The sequence below is a fragment of the Triturus cristatus genome, chromosome 12 (genome assembly GCF_964204655.1).
Source record: "Triturus cristatus chromosome 12, aTriCri1.1, whole genome shotgun sequence".
Taxonomy (NCBI): Eukaryota; Metazoa; Chordata; class Amphibia; order Caudata; family Salamandridae; genus Triturus; species Triturus cristatus.
Window position 1 is genome coordinate 771,935,984 of NC_140595.1, and position 23,792 is coordinate 771,959,775.

The 23,792-nt window shown below is 51.8% G+C and overlaps 1 protein-coding gene across 1 annotated transcript in view; it reads right to left on the reverse strand.

Moving 5' to 3' along the window:
* The window catches only part of TMEM88 (transmembrane protein 88), a 94,146-nt gene extending 72,000 nt beyond the window's left edge, over positions 1–22,146 (reverse strand). The window contains exon 1 of the mRNA XM_085639158.1: positions 21,431–22,146. Within this exon, the coding sequence (XP_085495284.1) occupies positions 21,431–21,724 (294 nt within the window). The 5' untranslated portion in view covers positions 21,725–22,146. The remainder of the gene's footprint in view (positions 1–21,430) is intronic.
* Between the last annotated feature and the right edge of the window lie 1,646 nt (positions 22,147–23,792).

The following is a 23,792-nucleotide window of genomic DNA, read 5'->3' on the forward strand; positions in this document are numbered from 1 at the left end:
GCTGCAGAGTTACTGTGCCTCCAATCATTGCTATACAACGGTTATTCCGCCTGCAACCAATGCTCCACGTTAGAGTTGTTGTTTGTAGTCATTGCCCTTGCATACTAGAATTATTGTATTTCGGTCTCAACTACTAGACAGCTTTTAGCTGCATGTCAGCAAATGCCTTTTGCAGACCATGTCAAAAATGTACTGGTGCTATGCAAGAAAACGAGCGACCTCCGCTTCCGCATTTGTGAATACGGGCAGGGTGCGCGAGTGAGCGCGAGGCTCAGCGTAGGTTTCTAGGTGGATTGTGAAAGTGTATGCGGCTGTTGAAGTAAGCGGGCCACGTGCTATGCAGAGCCCTGTAGGTGTGTATGATGAGCTTGGATTGGCTGCGTTTGTGAATGGGGAGCCAGCGTAGCTCCCGGGCTGAGGTGAGATGTGACTGTGGTGAGGGACATTGAGTATGAGTCTTTTGGCCGCATTCTGGATGGTCTGGAGTCTGTTCAGGAGTTGCTTGGAAGTTCTGATGTACAGTTTGTTTCTGTAGTCAAGTCAGCTTATGATGAGTGCTTGGTGAAAATGATGGGGGCCCTTGCAGAATGTAAAGAGGGGGCCCCTGAGTCTTCCATAGCTCTCATATATTCATTGGCATAGGGCAGAGTGGGGCCCCTGAAGGGTTGGGACCCCCTGCGCTTCAGGGGCCAGCGTTACACCCCTGACCTACTCTTGTTTTTTTTCTATAGTCGACTGAGCGTTCAAGGATATCTCGCTGGCTGCCAGTCCCAAAGAGAGATCTTATGCCACATCCAGGGTGCCTGCAGGACTCCCTTAATACTATGTGCCTCTGGTCACCCTACTCACACAGCACTCACCGGTCACACTGAAGTCACGCGCAGATCTGAGCGAGGGGTTCCATGTGAAAACATGGAAGGCAAAATACAGACCTGACAAGCCTATCTTCCAACAATCGTCTCAACTTGCATTTAATTTCTAACTCAAGCCAAACTCACGTCCCACATCTTTTACAACTGGATTCATTCCCTGTTCTAACGCCAGTCTACATTTGAAATGTACTAATTTTCTTTTATAACTGCAGCCTAAGTATATTTGGGGGTCAGTGGTTCAGAGTGGAATTTGTTGTAAATTGAAATTTATGCAGGGAGATATTGATGCAAGGTGGAGATTCTGAGAGTCAGTGGTTTGGAGTCTTAGATTTTGCAAAGGATGATTGTGCAGTTTATGTTTTCAGAAACTACTGTAAAGGGCCGCATCTCTGGGACGCTCTCAAACCCTCCCCATCACAACCCCCTACTCTTCAGAAGCAGAGGTGTTCATACAAGCTGTCAAATGGGTTTGCTCACTTTGAGCAGAGGGACGCTGCCAGGCCAGATACAACCCGCTCGGCAGTCTAAGTGTTGCCCAAAACACACTCATGAGTGCTTAATTTGAGCTGGTGGTTTCCGGTGCTCAGCACCGGCACTTAATTGACAACACCAGTGCTTGTGGCAGTCTGCCACAAGGTGGCGCTGTCTGGCTAATTTAGTAACTTGGGGGCATGAAATAGTCCAAATTGTCACACTTGTAGGAGTGTGTTTCTATTGTTACTATTACTGGCGGCGCCAGCGGGGCAATGTGTGGTACAAGGTGCAGTGACCAGCACCGGACTGGTAACGCGGTACAAAAGGGGTGGTGATGGACGGAGCACACCCAGTCAACAGATCTGGGTTTGATCCATCACCGTTCTTTAGCCCACTCTGCCACCCCAGTTCAGACATGGCCATATGCAAATCAGTCTGACCCTGTGCCTCATGGGAACAGTCCAGCCCGAACTGCCAAGCCATGCCTTCACTGGACCGGAAACAAGCTTCCTAGGACCGGTTTCTGGCATTTCAGCCGTCTTCAGCCAGGCTTGCTTGAATCCAGTGGCAAAGTGAGCAAGGGATTCACGTCTGAGCATACCCTGCCAATTTATGGCGAACAAAGCGGTACAAAAGGGGTGGTGATCGACAGAGCATCAGACCCAATCAAACACTCACACCCAGTCAACAGATCTGGGTTTGATCCATCACCGTTCTTTAGCCCACTCTGCCACCCCAGTTCAGACATGGCCATATGCAAATCAGTCTGACCCTGTGCCTCATGGGAACAGTCCAGCCCGAACTGCCAAGCCATGCCTTCCCTGGACCGGAAAAAAGCTTCCTAGGACCGGTTTCTGGCATTTCAGCCGTCTTCAGCCAGGCTTGCTTGAATCCAGTGGCAAAGTGAGCAAGGGACTCACGTCTGAGCATACCCTGCCAACTTATGGCGAACAAAGCGGTACAAAAAGGGTGGTGATGGACGGAGCATCAGAACCAATCAAACACTCACACCCAATCAACAGATCTGGGTTTGATCCATCACCGTTCTTTAGCCCACTCTGCCACCCCAGTTCAAACATGGCCATATGCAAATCAGTCTGACCCTGTGCCTCATGGGAACAGTCCAGCCCGAACTGCCAAGCCATGCCTTCGCTGGACCAGAAACAAGCTTCCTAGGACCGGTTTCTGGCATTTCAGCCGTCTTCAGCCAGGCTTGCTTGAATCCAGTGGCAAAGTGAGCAAGGGACTCACGTCTGAGCATACCCTGCCAACTTATGGTGAACAAAGCGGTACAAAAGGGGGTGGTGATGGACGGAGCATCAGAACCAATCAAACACTCACACCCAGTCAACAGATCTGGGTTTGATCCATCACCGTTCTTTAGCCCACTCTGGCACCCCAGTTCAGACATGGCCATATGCAAATCAGTCTGACCCTGTGCCTCATGGGAACAGTCCAGCCCGAACTGCCAAGCCATGCCTACCCTGGACCGGAAACAAGCTTCCTAGGACCGGTTTCTGGCATTTCAGCTGGCATTTCAGCCGTCTTCAGCCAGGCTTGTTTGAATCCAGTGGCAAAGTGAGCAAGGGACTCACGTCTGAGCATACCCTGCCAACTTATGGCGAACAAAGCGGTACAAAAGGGGTGGTGATGGACGGAGCATCAGAACCAATCAAACACTCACATTCAGTCAACAGATCTGGGTTTGATCCATCACCGTTCTTTAGCCCACTCTGCCACCCCAGTTGAGACATGGCCATATGCAAATCAGTCTGACCCTGTGCCTCATGGGAACAGTCCAGCCCGAACTGCCAAGCCATGCCTTCCTTGGACCGGAAACAAGCTTCCTAGGACCGGTTTCTGGCATTTCAGCCGTCTTCAGCCAGGCTTGCTGGGGCCGGTATCCGAATTCCTGCTGTGGGCTGCATTTTTGGGCAGCCTAGGGGGCCGATTTGGGTGATTTCTACATTGTTTGATGCCGCCAACGGCCCAGTGGGTGCCTGAGTGGCCTTGCTGGAGGTAGATGGGCGTCCAATACCTCTTTATCAACGGCAGAGGCGTCACTGCCTTTCTCTTGCTGGGCCGGCCCATTCATATATGCATATGAGCGGGGGCAGGGGTCCTGAGCAAAAGTGGCCTCACTTGTTTTCGGGTGTGTTTCACCAGTGTAAACTAATCCGTGCTTTTTTTTACCGCCCAACCCCCCTTTTCTTAGAAAATTTCGCCAAAGCAGTGGTTTGCGGAAAGGCAATATGCAAATGTGGGTCACTTTTTTTTAGCGTACCCGGGCCGATTTCTACTCCCAATCCCCCCCTGGCAGTGACCTCCTGACGAGAGCTCTGGCACTTATACTTTTTGCAAATTAAGCACTGGCAGTGACACATAATGTGGCACAGAGCACAGCAAAGTAAAATCACACCTGACTTGGAGCAAACCTTGTGGCATAAGAGGACCCCAGGTCTAGTTATGGAGCGCACAGGTATCAGAGGAGGACAGAGAGAAGATCCACCCTGTCCTGGACAAGGCTGTCACTACCCTGAAACTGTTACTGAAGCCCTACCTACCCTCGTGCCTTCACCTGAACAAAAGTGACCCTCTCACAACCTTCCAAAACTGGGTATATAGCACACGCACTGCGTAATGGTGATTTGGTGTTGATGAGTTGTTTCGTGCTCCAAGGTCTCGCTTTCCGAAAAAGAGTGAGTAGATACGTGAAAAATGCACTCCCCAAGACATGGGGTGTGTCCCTCGGGCACAGATATGGTCCTCTCAAGGAGGTTTCAATTGTTATTCAAATGAGTAAAGTTCAGCTTTCATCGAGTTGAAAAAAGCTTTATTCGTCTTTTTTGGCGTTCAATTCAAACACGTCACAATGAACATTGATTTAGGTCACATATTCCCAATGCATTTCGGCTTGAGCCTTCATCAGGGGTGATCTACAAATGGTAAAGAGGATGGGTAAATATAGGGTACAAAAGTAACGTAGCATTTAATTACATTGCATGTTATTGGTTAAAAGAACAAACAGGAAGGTGAAGGTAAAAAAAGGCGGGTTAGTCAGAACGATAAAGAGATCGTATACGAAGAGCGAATCCTTGTATGTGTATGGCTTAGTCTCAAGCGGAGTGTATTGCTCAATCTCAAATAAGGTATCTAGTGCTGTTAGTGAATATGATTCCCCAAGGGGTACCCAAGAATTGGTTGCGAGCGGTAGAAGGCTGCCGCGTGCTGATCTGCTTCTGCTGTAATTGAGTTTAGATAAATGCAACGTTACTTTTGTACCCTATATTTACCCATCCTCTTTACCATTTGTAGATCACCCCTGATGAAGGCTCAAGCCGAAATGCATTGGGAATATGTGACCTAAATCAATGTTCATTGTGACGTGTTTGAATTGAACGCCAAAAAAGACGAATAAAGCTTTTTTCAACTCGATGAAAGCTGAACTTTACTCATTTGAATAACAATTGAAACCTCCTTGAGAGGACCATATCTGTGCCCGAGGGACACACCCCATGTCTTGGGGAGTGCATTTTTCACCTCTCACAACCTTCACCATTCCGCAGCTGCATCCATTTCGAAACTAATAACCACCAAAGTGCATTTATTTGTGACCAGGTGCTTTGAACCTTCAACAATGCAAAGTATCAACTCTTTACAAAACACCACAAACTCAAAATAAATGGATCCGCAGAATACCCATATTGATTTACAACTCCCACTAAAACATGGAAACTACCCTAAAACTTGATTTGACCCGGCCCAGTCCGTGAAAAGCGCATTTAAATGTAGCTCTGTTCTGCATGTATGGCTTTTGAGTAATATATGATATAGTACCTGTACTTGGCTGGATATGATGTACTCAGTTGCTGTATCTATATCATAAAACAGTTTACCTCATTTTTGTACTCACTCCAATATTGTAAAGCACGCGGGCACCTTACACGGGGTTGAGAAGCGTTATATAAGAATCCACAAATAAATAGGAATGCATGAGTTGTACCATACATTTGAAACCGGCCAGGCCCCAGGTTCTGTGAACACCACTGGGTTAACACTGACTCTAAAACCTACTAACCAAAGAGCCAAGTCAGGCAGCTCTGGCATCAGCTATCTGCCTCAGTGCTCATCGGCCCGTCTTCCTTGCTTGGAAGGCCTGATGCTGGAGAAGACAGTTGTGCATCTGTAGCAGTGGCCCCCAGCACTGGTACCCAGGATTGATGCACGTGGCCCTGTCTAAGCACAGGCCCACCTCCATGGCCTGCGTGGGTGCCCCTCAGCTGGTCATCTGAAAGGATGGTCCGTGTGCCCTTGCCAAGAACAAGTTTAAGGTCTGCCCTCCTGAAGTAGCTTCTTGGCTGAGCAACAACGCCCTAAAATGAAATACTGCAAGGCGGAAGTCCTCGCCTTGGAATGCTCAAGGGAAGTCTGGTCTGATGGCTGGTGGTCTGAGAAGCTGGGCCCACACCCAGCTCCAGAAACCTGTGTTAAGAGCCTTGGGGTCTGCCTGGATAATTCCCTCCTGCTACATCCACCGGTCTAAAAGGTTATGGTTCCTAGTTTTTCTTTTAAGAAGTGCTCAACAAAATGTCCTCCCTACTGGCACTGGACTCTGGCGAAGTGGTCTATATGGCCACATTTATGTCAGAATGTGACAGCTCTAAGGGCTGATACCTTGGTTTGCCTAAGGAATTGCCACGCGTTACAGGTTATTTAGAATTGGACTGTGGGGGGTATTCTAGGCTTACCCAGAAGGGCCCTGTCCAGAGCTCACACACACTGCCTCTCGGTCAAGACTGGAGTCTTCCTTGAGGCTCTTTGCATCACCCATTGGGTGTTTTATCAGATAGGGCTGGAGTAACCCTGAAGCAAAATCTCCAGATACCAGCCGAACAAACAGTAGATTCAGCCTTCACTACCATGTTAAATATCCCACTCTACAAGCGTCGGGCTCACTCTTTTAGAGTCCCCGCAAAGACACACTGGAATCCACTTCCTCTTCACCTGAGATACAACTCCAAAACAACTCAGTTTTAGGAAGTTGCTCAGAACGTGCATATTCTACTAGGTGATGGCCTCAGCATTCCCACACTCACAATCAGCATCAGGACACCGTTCTGGGGAGCAGTGTGTGCTCTATAAATGCCATTAACATGCAAAAAGGCTACTTGCTTGCATTACATGCACAAATGGTGCTCGCCTGCAGTGCATGCACAAATGGTGCTCGCCTGCAGTGCATGCACAAATGGTGCTCGCCTGCAGTGCATGCACAAATGCTGCTCACCTGCATTGCATGCAAAAATGCTGCTCGCCTGCATTACATGCACAAATGGTGATCGCCTGCAGTGCATGCACAAATGCTGCTCACCTCCATTGCATGCAAAAATGCTGATCCCCTGCATTACATGCACAAATCCTGCTCGTTTGCATTAAAGGCACAAATGCTGCTAGTTTGCATTACATGGTCTAATGCTACTCACTTGCATTGCATTCACAAATGCTGCTCGCTTGCATTACATGAATAAATGCTGCTCGTCTGCATTGCATGCACAAAGGCTGTTCGCCTGCATTGCATACACAAAAGGTGCTCGCCGGCACAACATGCACAAATGCTGCTTGTTCTGCATTAAATGCACAAATGCTGCTCATTTGCATTAAAGGCACAATGCTGCTAGTTTGCATTACATGGTCCAATGCTGCTCACTTGCATTGCATGCACAAATGCTGCTCGCCTGCATTGCACGCAAAAATGCTGCTTGCCTGCATTATATGCACAAATGCTGTTCACCTGCATTACATGCACAAATGCTGCTCGTTTGTATTAAAGGCACAAATGCTGCTAATTTGCATTTCATGGTCTAATGCTGCTCACTTGCATTGCATTCACAAATGCTGCTCGCTTGCATTACATGCATAAATGCTGCTCGTCTGCATTGCATGCACAAATGCTGCTCGCCTGCATTACATGCACAAATGCTGTTGGCTTGCATTATATGCACACAAGCTGCTCGCCTACATTACAAGCACAAAGGCTGCTCGTCTGCATTAAATGCACAAATGCTGCTTGTTTTCATTTAATGCACAAATGCTGCTCACCTGCATTGCATTCACAAATGCTGCTCGCTTGCATTGCATTGACAAATGCTGTTCGCTTGCATCTCATGCACAAATGCTTCTTGCTTGCATTGCATGCATAAATGCTGCTCACCTGCATTGCATTCACAAATGCTGCTCACTTGCATTGCATGCACAAATGCTTTTTATCTCTTAAAGGCAGCCTTATATTGGCGTGTTTTCGTTGGGGAGAATTGTAGAGTTCATACAGGAGATAAAGAATTGAATGTGACAAACAGCATGATGACCGAGTGCACTTTTTAGTTAAAAAAAATAGCCCCTCGTGCATTCCAATGGGGCCACTACCAGGAAGGTGGAATGATACATCAAAGAGCCAGTAACACGAAGTGTTACAGTTTAACTCCTATGACTGGAGACAAAAGCACTCCATATGTATATTTTAAAGAAATAGTAATATTCAAACCAGACCTAATAACGTGTCTCTAGTTTTATCTTACTAGATGACCATGTCTAGCTAGCGGCGGCTGCATTGTATCAACCTGCTCTGACACTGAAAGGTCTGACCCTGCAGGTGACTTTCTCTGTCCTCGGGGCAGTCTGACCAGTGCCATCGCTGTGCCAAAAATACAGATCTGCCAACTTAGTCTCTAACTCACCCCAGCAGAAGCACCCTTAGACCCCAAACTTAGTCTCTAGCTCGCCCCAGCAGAGGCACCCTTGGACCCCAGGCTTAGTCTCTAGCTCGCCCCAGCAGAGGCACCCTCAGACCCCAGGCTTAGTCTCTAGCTCGCCCCAGCAGAGGCACCCTTTGACCCCAAACTTAGTCTCTAGCTCGGCCCAGCAGAAGCACCCTTAGACCCCAGGCTCAGTCTCTAGCACGCCCTATCAGAGGCACCCTCAGACCCCAGGCTCAGTCTCTAGTTTGTCCCAGCAGAGTCACCCTCAGACCCCAGACGCAGAAGCACCCTCAGACCCCAGGCTTAGTCTCTAGCTCGCCCCAGCAGAAGCATCCTCAGACCCCAGGGTTAGTCTCTAGCTCACCCCAACAGAGGCACCCTCAGACCCCAGACTTACCCTCTAGCTCGCCCCATCAGAAGCACCCTTAAACCCCAAACGTAGTCTTTAGCTCGCCCCAGCAGAGGCACCCGCAGACCCCAGGCTTAGTCTCTAGCTCGTTCCAGCAGAAGCACCCTCAGACCCCAGGCTTAGTCTCTAGCTCGCTCCAGCAAAAGCACCCTAGGACCCCAGGCTCAGTCTCTAGCTCGCCCTAGCAGAGGCACTCTCAGACCCCAGGCTTAGTCTCTAGCTCGCCCCAGCAGAGGCACCCTCGGACCCCAGGCTTAGTCTCCAGCTCGCCCCAGCAGAGGCACCCTCGGACCCCAGGCTTAGTCTCCAGCTCGCCCCAGCAGAAGCACCCTTAGACCCCAAACTTAGTCTCTAGTTCGCCCCAGCAGAGGCACCCTCGAACCCCAGGCTTAGCCTCTAGCTCTCTCCAACAGTGGCATCCAGAGGCATCCTCAGAACCCAGGCTTAGTCTCTAGCTCGGCCCAGCAGAGGCACCCTCAGACCCCAGGCTTTGTCTCTAGCTCGCCCCAGCAGAGGCACACTCAGACCCCAGACTTAGTCTCTAGCTCGCCCCAGCAGAGGCACCCTCAGCCCCCAGGCTTATTCTCTAGCTCGCCCCAGCAGAGACACCCTCGGAGCCCAGGCTTAGTCTCTAGCTCGCCCCAGCAGAGGCACTCTTAGACCCCTGATGCTGAAGCACCCTCATACCCCAGACTTAGTCTCTACCTCGTCCCAGCAGAGGCACCTTTAGACCCCAGATGCTGACGCACCCTCAGACCCCAGACTTAGTCTCTAGCTCGCCCCAGCAGAGGCACCCTTAGAACCCAGATGCTGAAGCACCCGCAGACCCCAGACTTAGTCTTTAGCTCGCCCCAGCAGAGGCACCCTTAGACCCCAGATGCTGAAGCACCCTCAGAACCCAGACTTAGTCTCTAGCTCGCTCGCCCCAGCAGAGGCATCCTTAGACCCCAGATGCTGAAGCACCCTCAGACCCCAGGCTCAGTCTCTAGTTTGCCCCAGCAGAGTCACCCTCAGACCCCAGATGCAGAAGCACCCTCAGCCCCCAGGCTTAGTCTCTAGCTCGCCCCAGCAGAGGCACCCTCAGACCCCAGGCTTAGTCTCTAGCTCACCCTAACAGAGGCACCCTCAGACCCCAGACTTACCCTCTAGCTCGCCCCATCAGAAGCAGCCTTAAACCCCAAACTTAGTCTTTAGCTCGCCCCAGCAGAGGCACCCTCAGACCCCAGGCTTAGTCTCTAGCTCGCTCTGGCAGAAGCACCCTTGGAACCCAGGCTCAGTCTCTAGCTAGCACCAGCAAAAGCACCCTAGGACCCCAGGCTCAGTCTCTAGCTCGCTCTAGCAGAGGCACTCTCAGACCCCAGGCTCAGTCTCTAGCTCGCCCCAGCAGAGGCACCCTCGGATCCCAGGCTTAGTCTCCAGCTCGCCCCAGCAGAAGCACCCTTAGAACCCAAACTTAGTCTCTAGTTCGCACCAGCAGAGGCACCCTCGGAACCCAGGCTTAGTCTCTAGCTCGCCCCAGCAGAGGCACTCTTAGACCCCAGATGCTGAAGCACCCTCATACCCCAGACTTAGTCTCTAGCTCACCCCAGCAGAGGCACATTTAGACCCCAGATGCTGAAGCACCCTCAGACTCCAGACTTAGTCTCTAGCTCACCCCAGCAGAGGCACCCTTAGACCCCAGATGCTGAAGCACCCTCAGACCTCAGACTTAGTCTCTAGCTCGCCCCAGCAGAGGCACCCTTAGACCCTAGATGCTGAAGCGCCCTCAAACCCCAGACTTAGTCTCTAGCTCGCCCCAGCAGAAGCACCCTCGGACCCCAGGCTTAGTCTCTAGCTCACCCCAGCAGAGGTCTCCTTAGACCCCAGAGTTAGTCTCTAGCTCGCCCCAGCAGAGGCACCCTCGGACCCCAGGCTTAGTCTCTAGCTCGCCCCAGCAGAGGCACCCTTAGACCCCAGATGCTGAAGCACCCTCGGACCCCAGACTTAGTCTCTAGCTCACCCCAGCAGAGGCACCCTTAGACCCCAGATGCTGAAGCACCCGCAGACCCCAGACTTAGTCTCTAGCTCGCCCCAGCAGAGGCACCCTTAGACCCCAGATACTGAAGCACCCTCAAACCCCAGACTTAGCCTCTAGCTCACCCCAGCAGAGGCACCCTTAGACCCCAGATGCTGAAGCACCCGCGGACCCCAGACTTAGTCTCTAGCTCGCCCCAGCAGAGGCACCCTTAGACCCCAGATGCTGAAGCTCCCTCAAACCCCAGACTTAGCCTCTAGCTCGCCCCAGCAGAGGCACCCTTAGACCCCAGATGCTGAAGCACCCTTGGACCCCAGGCTTAGTCACTAGCTCGCCCCAGCAGAGGCACCCTTAGACCCCAGATGCTGAAGCACCCTCAGACCCCAGACTTAGTCTCTAGCTCGCCCCAGCAGAGGCACCCTTAGACCTCCAGATGCTGAAGCACCCTCAGACCCCAGACTTAGTCTCTAGCTCGCCCCAGCAGAGGCACCCTTAGACCCCAGATGTTGAAGCACCCTCAAACCCCAGACTTAGTCTCTAGCTCGCCCCAGCAGAGGCATCCTTAGACCCCAGATGCTGAAGCACCCTCAAACCCCAGACTTAGTCTCTAGCTCACCCCAGCAGAAGCACCCTCGGACCCCAGGCTTAGTCTCTAGCTCACCCCAGCAGAGGCACCCTCAGCTCCCAGGCTTAGTCTCTCACTTGCCCCAGCAGAGGCACCCTCAGCCCCCAGACGCAGAAGCAGCCTCAGACCCCAGGCTTAGTCTCTAGCTCGCCCCAGCAGAAGCACCCTCAGATCCCAGGCTTAGTCTCTTGCTTGCCCCAGCAGAGGCACCCTCAGCCCCCAGACGCAGAAGCAGCCTCAGACCCCAGGTTTAGTCTCTAGATCGCCCCAGCAGAAGCACCCTCAGACCTCAGACTTCGTCTCTAGCTCGTCCCAGCAGAGGCACCCTTAGACCCCAAACTTAGTCTCTAGCTCGCCCCAGCAGAGGCACCCTTCGACCCCAAACTTAGTCTCTAGCTCGTCCCAGCAGAGGCACCCTTAGACCCCAAACTTAGTCTCTAGCTCGCCCCAGCAGAAGCACCCTCAGACCTCAGACTTACTCTCTGGCTCGCGCCAGCAGAAGCACCCTCAGACCTCAGACTTAGTCTCTAGCTCGCCCCAGCATTGGCCCCCTTAGACCCCAGACTTAGTCTCTAGCTTGCCCCAGCAGAGGCACCCTCGGACCCCAGGCTTAGTCTCTAGCTCGCCCCAGCAGAGGCACCCTCAGGCCCCACACTTAGTCTCTAGCTCGCCCAGCAGAAGCATCCTCAGCCCCCAGGCTTAGTCTCTAGCTCGCCCCAACAGAGGCACCCTCAGACCCCAGGCTTAGTCTCTAGCTCGCTCCAGCAGAGGCACCCTTAGACCCCAGATGCTGAAGCACCCTTAGACCCCAGGCTTAGTCTCTAGCTCGCCCCAGCAGAGGCCCCCTTAAACCCCAGACTTAGTCTCTAGCTCGCCCCAGCAGAGGCTCCCGCAGACCCCAGACTTAGTCTCTAGCTCGCCCCAGCAGAGGCACCTTTAGACCCAAGATGCTAAAGCACCCTCAGACCCCAGACTTGGTCTCTAGCTCGCCCCAGCAGAGGCATCCTTAGACCCCAGATGCTGAAGCACCCTTGGACCCCAGATGTAGTCTCTAGCTCGCCCCAGCAGAGGCACCATCGGACCCCAGATGCTGAAGGACCCTCAAACCCCAGACTTAGCCTCTAGCTCGCCCCAGCAGAGACACCCTTAGACCCCAGATGCTGAAACACCCGCGGACCCCAGACTTAGTCTCTAGCTCGCCCCAGCAGAGGCACCCTTAGACTCCAGATACTGAAGCACCCTCGGACCCCAAGCTTAGTCTCTAGCTCGCCCCAGCAGAGGCACCCTTAGACCCCAGATGCTGAAGCACCCTTGGACCCCAGGCTTAGTCTCTAGCTCGCCCCAGCAGAGGCACCCTTAGACCCCAGATGCTGAAGCACCCTCAAACCCCAGACTTAGTCTCTAGCTCGCCCCAGCAGAGGCATCCTTAGACCCCAGATGCTGAAGCACCCTCAAACCCCAGACTTCGTCTCTAGCTCACCCCAGCAGAAGCACCCTCGGACCCCAGGCTTAGTCTCTAGCTCACCCCAGCAGAAACACCCTCAGCCCCCAGGCTTAGTCTCTAGCTCGCCCCAGCAGAGGCACCCTCAGCCCCCAGGCTTAGTCTCTTGCTTGCCCCAGCAGAGGCACCCTCAGCCCCCAGACGCAGAAGCAGCCTCAGACCCCAGGTTTAGTCTCTAGATCGCCCCAGCAGAAGCACCCTTGGACCACAGGCTTAGTCTCTAGCTCGCCCCAGCAGAAGTACCCTCAGACCCCAGGCTTAGTCTCTAGATCGCCCCAGCAGAAGCACCCTCAGACCTCAGACTTAGTCTCTAGCTCGCCCCAGCAGAGGCACCCTTAGACCCCAAACTTAGTCTCTAGCTCGTCCCAGCAGAGGCACCCTTGGACCCCAAACTTAGTCTCTAGCTCGTCCCAGCAGAAGCACCCTCAGACCTCAGACTTAGTCTCTAGCTCGCTCCAGCAGAAGCACCCTCAGACCTCAGACTTAGTCTCTAGCTCGCCCCAGCAGAGGCCCCCTTAGACCCCAGACTTAGTCTCTAGCTCGCCCCAGCAGAAGCACCCTCAGCCCCCAGGCTTAGTCTCTAGCTCGCCCCAGCAGAGGCCCCCTTAGACCCCAGACTTAGTCTCTAGCTCGCCCCAGCAGAGGCACCCTCGGACCCCAGGCTTAGTCTCTAGCTCGCCCCAGCAGAGGCACCCTCAGGCCCCAGACTTAGTCTCTAGCTCGCCCAGCAGAAGCACCCTCAGCCCCCAGGCTTAGTCTCTAGCTCGCCCCAGCAGAGGCCCCCTTAGACCCCAGACTTAGTCTCCAGCTCGCCCCAGCAGAGGCCCCCTTAGACCCCAGACTTAGTCTCTAGCTCGCCCCAGCAGAGGCACCCGCAGACCCCAGACTTAGTCTCTAGCTCGCCCAGCAGAGGCATTCTTAGACCCCAGATGCTGAAGCACCCTCAGACCCCAGACTTGGTCTCTAGCTCGCCCCAGCAGAGGCACCCTTAGACCCCAGATGCTGAAGCACCCTCAGACCCCAGATGTAGTCTCTAGCTCGCCCCAGCAGAGGCACCATCGGACCCCAGGCTTCGTCTCTAGCTCGCCCCAGCAGAAGCACCCTTAGACCCCAGGCTCAGTCTCCAGCTCGCCCTAGCAGAGGCACCCTCAGACCCCAGGCTTAGTCTCTAGCTCGCCCCAGCAGAGGCACCCATAGCCCCAGATGCTGAAGCACCCTCGGACCCCAGGCTTAGTCTCTAGCTCGCCCCAGCAGACCCTTAGAAGCCAGTACGGAGTGATGACAGGTCTCCTGGGCTCCCACTCTTACAAAGTTACAAAGAAGGTGGCGGCTGCACAGGCAGGGCGCATGTCACTGTCCAGCACCCCTAGCCATATGGTGCCCAAGCTGCTGTGCTCACAGTGTGTGCTGGGGGAGCTGAGATAAATGACACTCGAGCAAACAGCAGCAACACATAACATGGCATCAGCGCCCTCCCCCTTCTCAGGAATGTGCGGCCCCATCAGCCGCAGACATTTGTTGCAAGTCCCTGGTGGAGACGTCTCTTCGGTGCAATCGGAGAAGCCTAGATATTCACTTCAGTCGGGTTAGAAGTGATAATGGCCGAGATGGGGAAAGGGGGGTGGAGACGGCCCTTCTCTGGCCCCTGCTGTGGACAGGAAGAGGAGGGGCCTTGTCAGGGGTGGCACGGTCAGCCTGGAAGCAGAGGCGTAGCTTCCACTGGTGCAGCAGGTGCAGTGGCACCGGGGCCCAGAGGCCTGAGATCACCACCGAACCCTGATTTTCGCTGACTTTCACAGTTCAGACAGCAGCCGGGGGGCGGGGGGGGGGGGACTTCCTTCCTTGAGCAGTGGCCCATGACACACTGACTACACCACTGCCTAGCAGAGGTGGGATTCGACACCCCAACCTTACTACACGCGTGTCTTCTTCTGCAGCCCCTCGTGCACCCTATGCCTTCTCCGATCCGAGCTCCGACAAAATATTAATAAATGAAAAGTCTGGGTAATGCATCTCATCCGTATGGTAAAGAGGCTGAGAAGTGGGCAGTGCAATGGTATGTCCTTCTGGGATTCTGGCTGAATTGGCAGCTGTGAAAACAAGAAGCCTTGATTGTTTTTCTTGGCCACCCTTTTTGAACAAATTGTGTGACCTTGGACATAAGGTCCGTGCCATCATTTGCCAAAATAGCAGCGTGTGATGACATAATACTACACCCAGAGGTACATGTAGAGACCACGGATGCCCCGGCTGATAGGTACCACTGTGAGTCAGAGTAGAGGTAGGCAGACAATGCTGCCACTACTGGTGGCCCTGGCCCCGCCCACAGAGCTCGTGCAGACTGTTCACGGGTCCCAGGGAACAGGGCCACCAACAAGGCTGCCAAGTGAGTAAGGCACGAATGGAAGTGAGGCGCTAACTTTACTTTTCTTTCTAAAGTTTGGAGACAAGGAATGCAGGTTGTAAACACATTCACGATTATTTTAAGCTATGTAAAGTCCCCATCGCTCTTGCCAAAGCATGCACAGCAGCGGTGCTTTAAATGGGCAGGGGCTGTCAGGTACTGAGTACCGGCAAGTCTTTCATTGAAAGGGAGAGTACCAGCACTTCTCAGCGGGGGTGTAATTCGTTTAATGGGAGAGTACTAGCACTTATTAGCGGGGGTTGAATACGTTTAATGGGAGAGTACTAGCACTTCTCAGCGGGGGTGTAATACGTTTAATGGGAAAGTAGCAGCACTTCTAAGTGGGGGTGTAATACGTTTAATTGGAGAGTTGCAGCACTTCTCAGTAAGGCTGTAATATTTTTAATAGGAGAGTAATGGCACCTTTCAGCGGGGATGTAATACTTTGAAAGGGAGAGTATCCGCACTTCTCAGCAGGGCAGTAATAATTTTAACGGAAGAGTAGTGGCACTTCTCAGCGGGAGTGTAATACTTTTAATGGGAGAGTGCCAGCACTTCTCAGTAAGGCTGTAATATTTTTAATGGGAGAGTAGTGGCACTTTTCAGCGGGGATGTAATACTTTGAAAGGGAGAGTATCCGCACTTCTCAGCAGGGCAGTAATAATTTTAACAGAAGAGCAGTGGCACTTCTCCGCAGGGGTGTAATACATTTAATGGGAGAGTGCCAGCACTTCTCACTATGGCTGTAATACTTTTAACGGGAAAGTAGTGGCACTATTCAGCGGGGGTGTAATACTTTTAATGGGAGAGTGCCAGCACTTCTCAGTAAGGCTGTAATACTTTTAACGGGAAAGTAGTGGCACTTCTCAGCGGGGGTGTAATACGTTTATGGGAGAGTGCCGGTGGTGAATGTATGATTTATTCAGCATGCCATCCATTATTTGTTGCAGTTACACTTTTCACCCTAAGTGGGATGGGTATGCCCAGACGTGGATTCATGCTAGCCTGGCTGATGAAGGGTAATACCCAGAAGCCAGCCCCAGGATGCTTGTTTCCAGTCCAGGGAAGACCTGGCTTGGCAGTTCGGGCTGGACTGTTCCCATGAGACACAGGGTCAAGACTGATTTGCATATGGCCATGTCTGAACTGGGGTGGTGTAGTGGGCAAAAGAACGATGGATTTAACCCAGATCTCTTGACTGGGGGAGAATGTCTGCATTGTCAGCATTCCGTCCATCATTTGTTTGTTGTAACGCTTTTCGCCCTAAGTGGGATGGGTATTCCCAGACGTGGGACCCGTGCTCACTACGCCACTGGAGTCAAGCTATCCTGGCTGATGACGGCTGATAGCCAGAAACCGGTCCCAGGATGCTTGATTCCGGTCCAGTGAAGACATGGCTTGGCAGTTTGGGCTGGACTGTTCCCATGAGGCACAGAGTCAAGACTGATTTGCATATGGCCATGTCTGAACTGGGGTGGCGTGGTGAGCAAAAGAACGATTGATTTAACCAAGATCTCTCACCTGGGACTGAATGTATGATTTATTCAGCATTCCGTCCTTCGCGTAGCACAGCACTTCTCAGTAAGGTTGTAATACTTTTAACAGGAGAGTAGTGGCACTTCTCAGTAGCGAACATACCCTCTGGCTTACATAGCAGCAGTGCTTTAATTAGAGAGGTACTGAGCTCCTGCACGTATTTAATTTGAAAGGGATAGTAGTGGCAGTTCTCAGTAAGAGTGTAATACTTTTAACGGGTGAGTAGAGGCAATTCTCAGCGAGGATGTAATACTTTTAACGGGTGAGTAGTGGCAATTCTCAGCGAGGGTGTAATACTTTTAACGGGTGAGTAGTGGCAATTCTCAGCGAGGGTGTAATACTTTTACAAGGAGACTGCCTGCACTTCCCAATAAGGCTGTAATACTTTTAACGGTTGAGTAGTGGCACTTCTCAGCGGGTGTGTAATACTTTTAATGGGAGAGTGCCAGCACTTCTCAGTAAGGCTGTAATACTTTTAACGGGAAAGTAGTGGCACTTCTCAGCGGGGGTGTAATACGTTTATGGGAGAGTGCCGGTGGTGAATGTATGATTTATTCAGCATGCCATCCATTATTTGTTGCAGTTACACTTTTCACCCTAAGTGGGATGGGTATGCCCAGACGTGGATTCATGCTAGCCTGGCTGATGAAGGGTAATACCCAGAAGCCAGCCCCAGGATGCTTGTTTCCAGTCCAGGGAAGACCTGGCTTGGCAGTTCGGGCTGGACTGTTCCCATGAGACACAGGGTCAAGACTGATTTGCATATGGCCATGTCTGAACTGGGGTGGTGTAGTGGGCAAAAGAACGATGGATTTAACCCAGATCTCTTGACTGGGGGAGAATGTCTGCATTGTCAGCATTCCGTCCATCATTTGTTTGTTGTAACGCTTTTCGCCCTAAGTGGGATGGGTATTCCCAGACGTGGGACCCGTGCTCACTACGCCACTGGAGTCAAGCTATCCTGGCTGATGACGGCTGATAGCCAGAAACCGGTCCCAGGATGCTTGATTCCGGTCCAGTGAAGACATGGCTTGGCAGTTTGGGCTGGACTGTTCCCATGAGGCACAGAGTCAAGACTGATTTGCATATGGCCATGTCTGAACTGGGGTGGCGTGGTGAGCAAAAGAACGATTGATTTAACCAAGATCTCTCACCTGGGACTGAATGTATGATTTATTCAGCATTCCGTCCTTCGTTTGTTTGCGTAGCACAGCACTTCTCAGTAAGGTTGTAATACTTTTAACAGGAGAGTAGTGGCACTTCTCAGTAGCGAACATACCCTCTGGCTTACATAGCAGCAGTGCTTTAATTAGAGAGGTACTGAGCTCCTGCACGTATTTAATTTGAAAGGGATAGTAGTGGCAGTTCTCAGTAAGAGTGTAATACTTTTAACGGGTGAGTAGAGGCAATTCTCAGCGAGGATGTAATACTTTTAACGGGTGAGTAGTGGCAATTCTCAGCGAGGGTGTAATACTTTTAACGGGTGAGTAGTGGCAATTCTCAGCGAGGGTGTAATACTTTTACAAGGAGACTGCCTGCACTTCCCAATAAGGCTGTAATACTTTTAACGGTTGAGTAGTGGCACTTCTCAGCGGGTGTGTAATACTTTTAAAGGGAGAGTGCCTGCACTTCTCAGTAAGGCTCTAATACCTTTAATGGGAGAGTACCGGCACTTCTCACTACCAAGTCGATACTTCATGACAATGAATACCCGCCCTTCGATATTCCCACTGCACGCGCCGCATGGCAGGCGTTGGACAGTAATTGAAGCAGACATTGATCTGTGGCCAAGCACTGAACGTAGCACCGGAACGGATTCCTTAGAAGTATTGATTTCAGCTCAGGTAGTACATAGGTGAGTATTGATTCTCTGCACGCAAGATGTTGATGTGTCTGCAAGTATGAATGCATACACACACGTCAGTGCTTACTCTAGTACTGGTCTGCACTGCCGAAGTACCGATGCACTCACACGCATCGATCTGAACAGAAGTAGCTATGCATGCATGTTATGTCTATGCAGAGTGTTGGTGCACGAGTACCAGTGCATACAGAAATAAGGATGTACTCTGCACACACGCATTCATTTATTCACAAGTGTCTATCTATGTCTGTGCAAGCACCGATTTATACAAAAAAACCTGTGAGTGCAAAAGTATTATGCGTGGAAATTGTTACTTTCATCGCAACCATTGATGCTGAGATAAGCACTGATGTGAAGTACAGCTGCGTATTGGTTCATTGACCAGAATCTACGGCTACACACGTATCCGCGCCAGCGCAAGTTTTAGTCACACTCAGCTATAGATTAATACACAACTACTGGTGTTTATGTAACAATGAGTATTGCTCACAACAATCATTTAAAAAAATGTGTTCTTCTGTAACGTAACTGGTGCTCATGTAAAGCGCTCCAATACCTTCGGGTCGAGTTCGCGCTATATAAATCTGCAAAAAGAAAAAAAAATGGATGTGTGCAGGAGGTATGTTTTACCCGATATTCGGAAGGCACGGAACTGATTCTAGTGTGACATCGGAGCACTCTCTGGGTGCAGGCTGCCCTGTACGTTTGGTTGAGTGGTGTGTGGTCGTAGCAGACCTGTGTGTGGTTGTAGCAGCTGCAGACCTGTGTGTGGTTGTAGTAGACCGTTGTGTGTTGTAGACCTGTGTGTGGTTGTAGCGACCTGTGTGTGGTTGTAGTAGACCGTAGTGTGTTGTAGACCTATGTGTGGTCGAAGCAGACCTGTATGTGGTTGTAGCAGAACTGTGTGTGGTTGTAGCAGACCTGTGTGCGGTTGTAGCACACCTGTGTGTGGTTGTAGACCTGTGTGTGGTTGTAGGCCTGTGTGTGGGTGTAGCAGAACTGTGTGTGGTTGTAGCAGACCTGTGTGCGGTTGTAGCACACCTGTGTGTGGTTGTAGACCTGTGTGTGGTTGTAGGCCTGTGTGTGGGTGTAGCAGAACTGTGTGTGGTTGTAGCAGACCTGTGTGTGGTTGTAGCAGACCTGTGTGTGGTTGTAGTAGACCTATGTGTGGTTGTAGCACACCTGTGTGTGGTTGTAGACCTGTGTGTGGGTGTAAGCCTGTGTGTGGTTGTAGCAGACCGGTTTGCGGTTGTAGAGACCTTTGTGTGGTTGTAGAGATGTGTGTGGTTGTAGAGACCTGTGTGTGGTTGTAGAGACCTGTGTGTGGTCGTATCAGACCTGTGTGTGGTTGTAGCAGACCTGTGTGTGGTTGTAGGAGACCGTTGTGTGTTGTAGACCTATGTGTGGTTGTAGCAGACATGTGTGTGGTTGTTGCAGACATGTGTGTGATTGTAGACCTATGTGTGGTTGTAGCAGACCTGAGTGTGGTTGTAGCTGATCCGTGTGTGTGGTTGTAGCAGACCTTCGTGTGGTTGTAGCAGACATGTGTGTGGTTGTTGCAGACGTGTGTGGTTGTAGACCTGTATGTGGTTGTAGACCTGTGTGTGGTTGTAGACCTGTATGTGGTTGTAGACCTGTGTGTGATTGTAGACCTGTGTGTGGTTGTAGGCCTGTATGTGGTTGTAGAGACGTGTGTGGTTGTAGACCTGTATGTGGTTGTAGACCTGTGTGTGGTTGTAGAGACATGTGTGGTTGTAGCAGAACTGTGTGTGGTTGTAGACCTGTGTGTGGTTGTAGCAGACCTGTGTGTGGTTGTAGCAGACCTGTGTGTGGTTGTAGAGACTTGTGAGTGGTTGCAGCAGAACTGTGTGTGGTTGTAGACCTGTATGTGGTTGTAGACCTGTGTGTGATTGTAGAACTGTATGTGGTTGTAGACCTGTGTCTGGTTGTACAGACGTGTGTGGTTGGAACAGAACTGTGTGTGGTTGTAGACCTGTGTGTGGTTGTAGCAGACCTGTGTGTGGTTGTAGAGACCTGTGTGTGGTTGTAGAGACTTGTGTGTGGTTGTAGCAGAACTGTGTGTGGTTGTAGAACTCTGTGTGGTTGTAGACCTGTGTGTGGTTGTATAGACTTGTGTGTGGTTGTAGCAGAACTGTGTGTGGTTGTAGACCTGTGTGTGGTTGTAGAGACTTGTGCGTGGTTGTAGCAGAACTGTGTGTGGCTGTAGACCTGTGTGTGGCTGTAGACCTGTGTGTGGTTGTAGAGACCTGTGTGTGGTTGTAGACCTGTATGTGGTTGTAGCAGACCTGTGTGTGGTTGTACACCTGTGTGTGTTTGTAGCAGACTGTGTGGTTGTAGACCTGTGTGAGAGTATTTCACATGTTCTGGTGATGTTGGCATGAACTTGCAGCTAATGGTATGCATGCATGCCACTGTTTGCAGAGGTATTTGAAATTGAAAGGGCACCCATGCAGAATATACATTAGTAGTATGGTGGTGTGTCAGGGTGGTACTGTAATCTGAAGCTGTGAAGGTGCAGCCTGACGCAATCCACTGACACCACAAGAGACCACAGTACTACGTCTGGGTAAGCCAAGGCTGTGTGTGTGTGTGTGTGTGTTTGCATCGATGTGCACAGTCAGCACCTGTCCTCCTGACTACCGTCTGACCCAGCCAAATCTTGATTCATGAATGGCCGGGCTGCTCTCTCGAGCGCCTGCCACGTGCTAGAGGCCTAGTTTGACCCCACTTTTGGCGGGAGGGAAGCATACATGCCAACATTTTACAACAGGAAAATGGGGTGTTTTGCAAATAAAATCGGGGCAATGCATTATTTCCATTCATGTACATTGTAGCAGAGGTGATTTTAGGCGGAAGGCAGCTAAAAAAAAGCCATTTTCAGAAGTCTCCCACGTCCACCTGAATCAGGTGTGTTGGCCTGTATAGGGGAGAGGGGTCAGCAATACCGGAAGTACATACCTTGCTGTGGCACAGGAAGCCGAAGAACAACATGGCCGCCGCCGGCATCAGGATGACCCCGAAGACCAGTCCCACCAGGACGACATTGATGGCACCAATGAGCAGGTTCTGGGCCGTGATGAGCACCGCGCAGGCCCAGCAGTCCAGAGACTCCCGCAGCTCGAGCACTACGGGCTCGGCGCAGTACGGCGGTGGCACCGGAGAGAGGGCCATGGCTCCGTCCTCAAGCAGCACAGACTCGCGGTGTGCTGAGCCGGTATCAGCCCCGCTCTCGTGCTCCATCGTGTTAGACATTCCCACCCACAATTGTCAGACACCCTGGTGTGGGGCCGGGTGGTGGCTGTAGGTGGTCGGGACGCAGATGGCACGTTGCGTGCCCAGCTCACAGGCTGTCACTTCTGATGGCAGGACAGTGCTGGGTGTTTGGATGGTAAATGGGAGGTTGCGCACGCCGGTCTTCCAGGTTCAGTAGATGTGACGATGGCGTTAGTTGGTCAGACCTCCCAGGTCTGGAAGACCTCACGCCAGATGTGAGGTGCGTATTGGTCGTCAGATCTATAAGGCCCAGGGGATGCAGATCTTGGTGTTCAGAAGACGGTGGGTGGTTGGATCACGCCTGTCTGAGGATGTCACACCTGTTGTCAAGCAGCTGTTGGATGCTTGGATCTAAAGTCTAGTGAATGTCGCTCTTGAGGTGAGGGGAGCCTTGGGTGACCAGATGTTGCTTCTTGAGTCAAGAAGACCATGTGTGCTTGGATACTCCTGGTGTGGAGATTGTCGCAAAGATGTCGGATGCTTGTGTCAAAAGTATAGAAGATGTTCCCTGGGCGAAGAGAGCCTTGGGTGCTTGAAGTTCAATTTTGGAAGGTGTTCCCCCTCCCGAAGCAAAGCTGGCCTGAACGCTTGGATCTGTTAGCCCAGAAGATGTCGCTCCTGCTATCAAGGTGGTCTTGGCACTTCGATCTGTTAGTACTAGCGATATCACTCCTGGCGTGAAGGGGCTTGGAGATGTCACACCTGTGTGAGAGGAGCCTTGCTTGCTTGGATCTCTTAGTGCTGCGGATCTCGTCCCTCTTTTCAAGAGGTCTTAGCTTCTGCGAAGGGGACCTGGAGATGTCACTCCTCGTGCACCCCTGGGCGCGCGGACCCGCTAGACCGGAGGCTCCGAGCCACAGGGAGTTTTCTGTCCCTCTGCTGCCGCCGTCCGCTTCGCCTTCCCGCGAGCTATCAGCAAACAAGCTCTCTGGTTTTCCTCCAAATGGCAGATGTTTTCTTTCCCAAATAAAGCTCCTCTCTTCCCTAGAACCAGGGACAGCTCTGGGAGGATTTCAGGCCGGCTTGTGTTTTTGTGCCCACCCACCTACCCTCTGCGGTCCACCTCTCTCCCCCTGCCCTGCCCCCTCCACCCCCTCTATCCCCCCCCCTCCCCGTCCAGGCATGCTTGCACTCTACTCTCCCTGGGGAATCTGAGAGGTTCCCCAGGGGGCACCAAGTGGCGGCCAATTACTCACTGAAGTATTTACACAGCGCCTAAATGCTGCCTGGCTGCTTCGTGGTGCTTTAAGGTCCCGTGAAGCGCAAAATGACAAACGCAATGGTGGCATTCAGAAAATAGAGTCATTTTCAACAAACAGACGTACGATTGTACGTATCGCTTTTTTGGGTATAATTATTATTGAGCGCCAAGAGGACACATTTCGTCCACTTCGAGGCACTATAAGAGCACAGCAATATAAATAGGTACATTACAGGCAGTAACCAGGGAGAGCGCTGCAAGCATTCCAATAAGGCAGGATCTATGGGCGGAGAGGGAGTCGCAGAAGAATTCCAGTTAAGATGATTAAATATGAGTTAAAATGTGGGGCCACTAGCCCCGCCCTCTGGATGTTATTTCTCCTCCATAAAACAAGAGCGCATCTTAAAATCAAGGGGGGGGGGGGGGGGGGTGGGGTGGGGGGGAGACTGCAGTATTTAGGAAAAGCTGGCCCGAACTTGAGCCCAATTCCTTCACTCACTGCCTGCGGCGTAGGTTGTAATCTTGGGCAAACTCCTTTTTTCATAAATTTGTGGGACCCCTAGTCACGCTTTTAGAGAACCAGGGGGGCGGGAACCCGAGCACGAGGCAGGATAATGTTAATTGGAGCCTCTAAAGAGCATGTTGAATGTGAGATCTGGGTGAACGTCAGAGGTGTAGCAAAGGCGCCGTCGGCCTTAAGACAAGCAAAGAAATTGGGCTCTTCGTCCCTGGGTTCAGTAGTAAACAACAGCTATTATTTGGGTGCTGTGGTACTATCACACCCCAAGGTCCCGGTGCCACTGCACCTGCTGCACTAGCTACGTTGATTTATTTTGCATAGTTACG